Source organism: Rutilus rutilus (assembly GCF_951802725.1).
Source record: "Rutilus rutilus genome assembly, chromosome: 17".
NCBI lineage: Eukaryota > Metazoa > Chordata > Actinopteri > Cypriniformes > Leuciscidae > Rutilus > Rutilus rutilus.
This window is the reverse complement of record NC_140230.1, coordinates 25,921,807-25,931,003: the sequence shown is the minus strand read 5'-3', so window position 1 is coordinate 25,931,003 and position 9,197 is coordinate 25,921,807. Positions and strand designations below refer to the sequence as shown.

The window sequence follows — 9,197 nt, the reverse complement described above, 5'->3', positions numbered from 1 at the left end:
GGAGACGCCATGGACAACGTTCTGCTGCCTGCTTTCATCTGTGAAGAGCACAGGGCGCCAGTGGCGAATTTGCCAATCTTGGTGTTCTCTGGCAAATGCCAAACGTCCTGCACGGTGTTGGGCTGTAAGCACAACCCCCACCTGTGGACGTCGGGCCCTCATACCACCCTCATGGAGTCTGTTTCTGACCGTTTGAGCAGACACATGCACATTTGTGGCCTACTGGAGGTCATTTTGCAGGGCTCTGGCAGTGTTCCTCCTGCTCCTCCTTGCAAAAAGGCGGAGGTAGCGGTCCTGCTGCTGGGTTGTTGCCCTCCTACGGCCTCCTCCACGTCTCCTGATGTACTGGCCTGTCTCCTGGTAGCGCCTCCATGCTCTGGACACTATGCTGACAGACACAGCAAACCTTCTTGCCACAGCTCGCATTGATGTGCCATCCTGGATGAGCTGCACTACCTGAGCCACTTGTGTGGGTTGTAGACTCCATCTCATGCTACCACTAGAGTGAAAGCACCGCCAGCATTCAAAAGTGACCAAAACATCAGCCAGAAAGCATAGGAACTGAGAAGTGGTCTGTGGTCACCACCTGCAGAACCACTCCTTTATTGGGGGTGTCTTGCTAATTGCCTATAATTTCCACCGGTCGTCTATTCCATTCGCACAACAGCATGTGAAATTGATTGTCAATCAGTGTTGCTTCCTAAGTGGACAGTTTAATTTCACAGAAGTGTGATTGACTTGGAGTTACATTGTGTTGTTTAAGTGTTCCCTTAATTTTTTTGAGCAGTGTATATATATATATACTGTATGAATGTATGTACTGTATGTATAATACCAAGAAACATGAAGAAACGACTTGAAGGTAAAATAGTATCGTTTACGGAGTGAGTTTGAAGATGGAAAGTGTAGAACAGAGCTAAATGTGCATGGACAGGTCAAAGGGTTGAAAAAGACTGTAATTAAAGACAAACAAAAGTGTTTATGAGAGGAGGGGACAAAGACACTCTAACCGCATTTAAGTGCTAATACTACACCTCCCTCCGCACTGCCAGTCTGGTGTGCTTGTTTGTGTTTATGAGGGAGTACCTGCTGTTTTCAGGTTAATCTGCTTCTACTTTTTCAATAAAACTGATTATTTGATAGCATGAATGCACTGAACAGGAAGTTCAAGTGCAAATGGATTTTTGAATCAATAAATGTGAAGCAGTATCAATAGCTTTGACATAAAATATGATTGTACATTAGATATCACTTTTTATTAGTCACTGAACATTTTCGCTGGTTTCATAAATATATTTAATCATTAATCATTATATATCCTGATATGTTTTAAGTATGTTTTAACCTGTTTACTTTGATAATAGCAGTGCCAAAACCTTTCAACTGTGCAAGTGTTACTGTCACTGACACTTTACAGGTTAAATATTACACATATTAGTTGAACGCAGTAGATTCTGTATATTTGTACATCCACTACCATTATTTTATTTCTATTTTATTCAGCAAGGATGCATTAAACAGATTTAAACGTGCAGTAAAGACTTTTACATTATATTTCCAATTAATGCTGTTCTTTTCAATTAATAAAAGAAGCCACAAAAATATTCAGCACACCTGTTTTAAACATTGATAACAATCATAAATGTTGCATGAGCACCAAATCATCATATTACGATGATTTCTGAAGGATCATGTGACAATGAAGACTAGAGTAATGATGCTGAAAATTCAGCTTTGCCATCACAAGAATAAATTACATTTTATAATATATTATAATAGAAATGAATTGCAATAATATTTTATAATATTTCTGTTTTTATTGTATTTTTGATCAAATAAATGCAGCCTTGCTTTAATAATTAAGAGACTTCTTTCAAAAACATTTTTAAAAATCTTACCGACCACAACCTTTTGAATGGCATATTCATCAAATATGTAAATAAGTTAAGGGTGGTGTAGTCATTTTCCCTTACTTAATGCCTATGTATATTATCAAGCTCATTACATGAAATACTGATTTGAGATTCAATTGATTGCATGAGAAGAAAAAGACTGAAAAATGCTCTGAGAGACATTAAACTATAGCACACCTATCTAAGAAATTATTAGAGTTGAATAATTTGAGTTGAGTGACTGCAATACCGTGACTGGCCAAGTATTCCAAAGAGCTGTGCACTAAAATGTTCATATTCTGTGTTAAGCACTCTTGCTTAGTTCTTCAAGGATGGTAAAGAAGCTAAAAATGTAACAAGTGTCTTTAATCACAGTTCACTCCGCTCCACTCCTCTGAGCAGCTCTGATGAACAGCTGAAGGAAGAGACCGGAAAGAACATGATAGGATTTTGGAGGGATGAGCACATTTCCTCTGTCTGTGGAATGCAGAGGAATGTGTTCTATCACTCTACAGTGACTTCCTCCACAGTGTCGCACATTCTTTCATCCATCTGCAGAAGATATGATTTGGCAGCGCCGAGAAGAAAACTCTCAGCATATGTCTGCTAAAGCTTATTTCTTGCTCATAAATAACATATATGAGAGCAGTTATTCGCAGTTCATAAAATCTTTCCATCTGAGTGTGGGATAATATGCAATCTGTACGTCCAGCGCTGATTAATTCAATAAGATTTCCATATTGATATTACTATCAGCACAAGGGACTTTTCTATGCAGCGATGAGAGAGGTGCTTTAGCAAACTCGCATCTCTGTTTTATGATACAAATGATAAAACATGCTAATCAAAGTATGTGGTGAGATGATTTTATGATGCATTTGCATCAGCCACAATGACTGGTGACTCTCCATACACATGTGCTGGAAAAAGTGCTGTCAATGGACAATGTGAGCACATCCCACGCTAGGGGGCTGCATTTGCAAACTCGGTCCGATACCTGCGAGGCTCTGTGCCCCATGTCTTATCTTTGCACGGGTCACGGCAAACCATCACGGAAACCCAACAGCTCATCTACTGATGAATAATTGCTCATCTTCAGTTCCCATAAGGCAGATTTCTTTGACAGTGCAGTGGCACTAAATTGTTTTTAAGTTCAACATTTATGGTTATTCATACAATGGGATGTAGCTTAAATAGTGATTTAAAGAGGGGAAAAAAAGAATATATATAATTGTCCTGGATATATATATACAGGACAATTATTATTTCACTTAATTAAAACTAAAAATTTTGTTACTTGAAAAAACATTTTTTTTTATTATTATTTTCATTTGTTTAAACTGAAATAAAAATGAATAAAAACTATATAGACATTAAAAAAACTAATAAAAATGACAAACACACACACACACACACACACACACACATATATATATATATATATATATATATATATATATAATATCACTTTATTAAAATTATAATTTCAGATAAGAAAGCCTTACATTTTCTTTTTATTTATACATTTGGCAGATGCTTGTATCAAATTTGTCTTACTGTGCTTTCAATTTTTATAAAAAATATTTTTATTTTGTTTTATCAGACCATGCATTCCCTGGTAATGGTCCTTACTGAACTTTAATATTATATATTATTGTCGATGTTATTTTAGCATCATTGAGATACTTTTTATTTTATTTTATTTTTTGCTTTCGTTGCAGTTTTAGTAATTTTGTTGTGTGTCTGTTTTAGTCATTTGTATTAGTTTTTTTTAAATGTCTACAGTTTTTATACATTTCTATTTCAGTTTTATTTTAGTACCTCAAGTTTAAACAAATGAAAATGATAATTAAGTGAATACGTTTAAGGTTTGCTATATTTGATTTCAGTTAGATTTTATTTCTGTTCTTTTTTAAGTGACAAAAATGTTAGTTTTAGTTAACTGTAATAATAATTTGAGTTGGAATTTTATAAATATCACAAGTGGCTTAAGTGAATGATTTATACCGCAATTGAATATAGGCTGATTCATAAATGTATCTCTCTTTTTTTTTTTTATATATATCTAATGTGCCACAGCAGCTATTTAATATCTGAAGGAAATGTATTGGTCAATGCTATGCGGCAACACAAAATAATCAAATGAATTTTGAATTATGTTTTCATATCTGTGACTAATTTGTGTAATCAGAAACAAATAGTAACCAGAGGGCACAGGAAGCTACTTTCCACCGTCTACCCACACCTGGACCTCACAGACAGGAGCTACCCACCAGAACGTTCCTTCTTTCCATGGGACACTGTCTTTCCCTGCGAAGTGCATGCAACAGAATTCATGCAAAGCAGCAAATCTGCTGATATACTCTGTGACTCCTCTTTTCCTTCACCCCTAAGTCCAATTAGTCGTATTAGATCCACATTGTTTAATTCGAGGCAAGAAAGATGAACTTTTTTTGTTGTTGTTGATGAACATTATTGTCTTGGACCTCGGGTCTGTTCATCCCAAACAATCCAGTGATCCCGCCGTCCGAGGAGGCAGCAGAGATTCTTGTGTGCAGAATGTAGCAGAGTGCAAAGACAAGCTGGAGTTGTGTAACTACCACCCATAATGGGGGTGGTGCATATCATACACTATAAGTACGGGACAGGAGGGTTCAACATTAGACAAGCACCTGCAGCACAGTGAGATCTATTGAATTGCTTTGTATTGTATTCTTCGTATTGAAACGTATGTGCAACATGGAGTCAAGAATTAATCTGATCTTCATTTTTAGCTTGTGCACAACTCTTCAAGAAGGTAAAACATTTTTGTGTTTGTATTATATATTTTGGGGGATTTATTACATATGTAATAAGTGATAACACAAAAGAGTAGATAGAGTAGAATAGATATGGCATGTATAAATTAGTGATTTTTTAAATATACATTTAAATAAGTATTTGTTCAATTCTAAATTGATTTACTTGATTATAAACCTGTAGGTTTGACATTTTAAGTATTTTCTAAGTAGGCTACCTTCATTTTCATTCTCAGAAAAAAATCTTTAGGTTTGTACATTTATTTGTAGACTGTTCGGAATAAACATTTAAACTCTAATTTGTAAACACCTAATAAAAGAAATGATAGTGAATTCAGTTCTGATTATTATTTTAAACATATGTCTAACAATATGCGAACACAGTTAGGGGCTCATATTCATTTTGTACTAATCAGTCATCACAATTAAAGCCAAAATTGACAACTCAGCACAGATGTGTGTGAATAGCTTTGAACATAAGATAACGGACACCAGTGCATTGAGGTCTAAATCAAAATCATAAAAGTGTTATAATAACATGTGGTGAGGCTCATAATTTCTCTGAGACTCAACCAAATATAGTCTCTGCTGGAGCTTTTTGGCCCAGAATGATTATGGCAAGTTTAATGGACCACAAGATATTCCTTTTCTATAGGCTGGGGGTTGCCTCTAGTGCCCCAGACTGACCCGAGCGACCCGTCTGAAACCCATAGGGTCAGGAGCAAACGCTGCTCCTGCAACAACCAGCTGGACTCCGAATGCCATTATTTCTGCCATCTGGACATCATCTGGGTGAACACGCCAAGGTGAGTGCTCACCTATGCACAGGTTAACCTACATAAACCATATGTAAGTAAACCACAAAGGAAGTTCAACCTGTGCAAAGACACTTTAGAGGCTCCAATGTGTGAAAAGAAACATCATGGACATATGAATACATATCTGTGTATGGCCAATGCACCTTTGTGACTTGAGAATGCTTTTATATAGTTCAGAAAGATTCACTTTTGAGTTATTGAGCATTTTATTGCTTTTTATCTAGAATACTTTTGACACTAGTTGCAGTTTTCATGCTTAAAACAGTACAAAGTCCCATTGTGGTTTATTCCTTTCTAATGAGTTAATCAATGACTGGATGCTCTTTGGGTGTCTCCTCCACAGTAAGACCACAGTGTATGGATTGGGCAGTCCGTTGGCTCGCCGCCGTAGGTCCACAGGCCGCTGCTTCTGCGCCAACCCTGCAGATCGGACATGCAACAGCTTCTGCCACTACAGGTAAACCCCATCTCATGCATTAGTATTCTTCTTTGGAAGGCTATTTTTACTGTGAGGGTGTGCTCTTTTAGGGTGTGGAGTTGTCATTAGGGTGTGAGGTGATACCAGACAAACACAGTTGGAGAATCCAGATGATATGACAAGTGAAGTGTTTTTGAATTGGAGTTACTAGAGAGTTTCATCTAATGAATCAGAGTTTTAGTAAAGGGTTTCAGGCTATGACCGCTATTTGAACCATCATCATGATATCATGATAGGCTGCATAGTCAATAAAGCAGCCTCGTGCATTATCAGCTTTTAACCACTGTCATGCATTCATAAACTATGCAGTTGTGTTGTTGTAATCTGTTGATATGACAACCAGATAGAATATAGATTGATCTTGCCACAAAAAACCTACTGTAAGAACAACCAATCAGCGTAGGACAGTGTTGGGAAATAATTCTCATAGAATTAGAATGATCATTAAAACTTTATAATGTATACAGTTATCGTATTCGGTGTGAACTGGTCTACTAAAAATAGAAATGCTGTTAGATTTTCAATAGCAATTTCAGCAAGTTTTCAAAATAGCATTTTTTTTTGTACATAAAAAAAGCTACTTTTCCCCAACAAGTAATGGTGGAGCGTTATTGTCATATTGTATTGCACACATAGCTTTGTTGCCGAGCGAACTGAGGAAATGTTGTAAATGTTCATATATAGCATTGTAAAGTCCTGGTTATATGAATTTAACTCTTAAAAGGTTAGTTCAACCAAAAATTCAAATTCTGTAATTAGTTACTCACCCTCATGACGTTCCAAACCCGTAAGACTTTTATTAAGATACTTTAATGAATCTGAGAGCTTTCTGTCCCTCCATTGACAGCCTGCACAATTACCACTTTCAAGGCCCAGAAAGATAGTAAAGAGCTTGTAAATTGTAATTAGCTTGTAGCTACGGTTTGAAGTAGCTTCCTCAACACTTTTTAAATCGATTTATTAGCCATTATAGCAGTCATCTAAAACAATACAGTATTTATTTTGAAGCCTTTATAGCAAAGAATGTATTTTGACAAATTCTGTGTACATTTCTCTAAGCTCTGAAAACCCTGCCATCAAGCTGGTGCACCCATCTGAACCTGTGCATGAAAAACAGGAAACACCCATATCAGAACACCTGACCGGCCCAAATGACTCTGGAGTTCTGGTTTTAGGGAAGTCTTCCTCCCTTGGGGCTCGGTCAGACGTCATAACCTTCCTTAGGTAAGGCCACAGTGCACAAATCATGTAATTCATGTTTACACACCTTGAGAGAGCTGTGACTGTGTCGTCATTAGCACCATTACTTACAGCAAATTCATCTGACTTTTCAGGAACCTGGTTAGGGCTAGAGCGAGAGCCATGGAAAAGACATCCAAACCTGGCTACAGATGAAGTCCTTACCTGGAGGAGAGATAGGAGTGCGAGCACATGAACAAAAGATGACCCTTGTGCAACCTGGGGCAGCAGAACATATATACGCTGCGATCTGGAAGTGCCGTTCCTCATGGACAGTACTGTGGAAACAGAGCCTTTGAAGCATGTTTAAGACAGAATAGGAGAGATGAAGGCTTGTGAGATGTGAAGGAGATCTTTGTGAGTTGAGGGCAAGTCAGACCTGATCACTGGGACTGCACAAAAGAGGGTTAGGTGTTATTGGCAGTCCTGTAATGCAAACAGGACGTTAGCTAAGTGGCTATGCTAAAGCTATCTGACAGGATCATTGCCAGTCCAAAACACCAAGTTTGAACAGTCAGAGATAAAAGAGACAGGCGAAGTGCTAATTCAAATTTTGTTGGAAGGGCACAGAATGTGAAAAACTGCAGTACTTGTACTATTTATCTGTACCATTGGAGCTGACCATATATATAAATATATATAATATTTTAGGATAGACAAAAGATGACCTATCTATGAGTTAATTACATATTTACCTGAGACAACCAATAGATTCAAATTAAGTGTCATGCCAAAATGGGTGGCATCTTGGGATACAGCAAATGGGTTTTTAAACACCAAACCCATTCAGGAGCATTTAAGTTGGAATGTTATCAAGGAAAATATATGAGGGTGTGATAAGTAATTTTCCTTTTTCTTGGCCAGGTTGGATAATGCTTGTTGTTAATGCTGGTTGCACAGCCATGCAAATCTTAGCTGGTGAAGATGGTTGACCAGCATAGTCTTTTTGGTTAAGCTGATTGCTCACAGAAGTCTTGGTAAAAAAAAGAAAAGAGCATTTTAAAAAGAGCAAGTTAACATTCCATGCTGGGAACCAACATGCAAATTACAACATATACTGGTCAACAGTAATACTTGTGTTTCCTGCATGGAGCTTTTTTAAAGTTGACATAATAATGAGATTTTTTGGGGGGATACCGCATATAAAGGTTGGCCACTTTGTATGGACTGTGCACTTGTTTACTCATCCATCCACCTTTAACAGTTATGTTGTTCAAGTAATGTTGTTCAATCTGTTGTTATGACCACAAGATAGACAATAGATTTAAACTTGCCAAAAAAAAAAAAAAAAAACCTTTCCTGGAGTACTTTCCTATTTATTGAATAGCACTGGATCATTTTAGAGAGCTAACAATGTAGTGTACACAAGATGTATGAACTTTATGATTCATTTTGTGCTATATTAATTTAATCATTTCTATAATTTATCATTATAAGTTACTCAATTTGCTAAGAATAGAGATATATTCCTCTATGTATATCAGCAATATGGTTTTTGTTATAATGTTTTATATTATAATGAAATTTATATATTCCATAAGTGATGTATTTATTCTATTTCGAATATACTCTGAATTGTTTTCTGATATGACCTATCAGATTTGTTGTTAGCAATAAATGCTCATTTTAACCCCTTAACGCCTGAATTTATAAAGCTGTATATAAAAAAAAAAATTCTGTGTGTTTTTGACTTTAGGTAGATGGTAAATAATGTTGAGATTATCAATTTCACTTTTGCACAACAAATAAATAGAAATTTTGGTATGTTGCAAATTTGCGACAACAGGCATTTAGGGTAATTTTGGTATGTTGCAAATTTGCGACAGTGGGCATTTAGGGTATTTTTTTACAAAATGGAAAAATTAATAAAACACATTTTCCCATCTCAGGAATGTAGATTTTATTCATGGCACAAAGTTGTTAGAACTTATAAACTTTATACTTATAAACTTTGACAAATTAATGAATCTTG

At 36.3% G+C, this 9,197-nt stretch overlaps 1 protein-coding gene across 1 annotated transcript; it reads left to right on the top strand.

Annotated features, from left to right (window-relative positions):
* The first annotated feature begins 4,526 nt into the window (after positions 1-4,526).
* Positions 4,527-8,510, top strand: LOC311276154 (uncharacterized protein). Its single transcript, XM_084385696.1, has 5 exons — positions 4,527-4,689; positions 5,346-5,496; positions 5,852-5,965; positions 7,046-7,210; positions 7,321-8,510. Exons 1-5 carry the CDS (start codon positions 4,623-4,625, stop codon positions 7,379-7,381), a joined length of 558 nt encoding a protein of 185 aa, XP_084241822.1. The 5' UTR covers positions 4,527-4,622; the 3' UTR covers positions 7,382-8,510.
* Positions 8,511-9,197: the final 687 nt, after the last annotated feature.

Bases quoted from the DNA above. Each gene is read 5' to 3' on its own strand.
- LOC311276154 (XM_084385696.1), top strand. From the start codon at position 4,623: ATGTGCAACATGGAGTCAAGAATTAATCTGATCTTCATTTTTAGCTTG. The intron at 5,497-5,851 runs GTGAGTGCTCAC...TCTCCTCCACAG, and splicing joins ATCTGGGTGAACACGCCAAG to TAAGACCACAGTGTATGGAT. The intron at 7,211-7,320 runs GTAAGGCCACAG...CTGACTTTTCAG, and splicing joins GACGTCATAACCTTCCTTAG to GAACCTGGTTAGGGCTAGAG.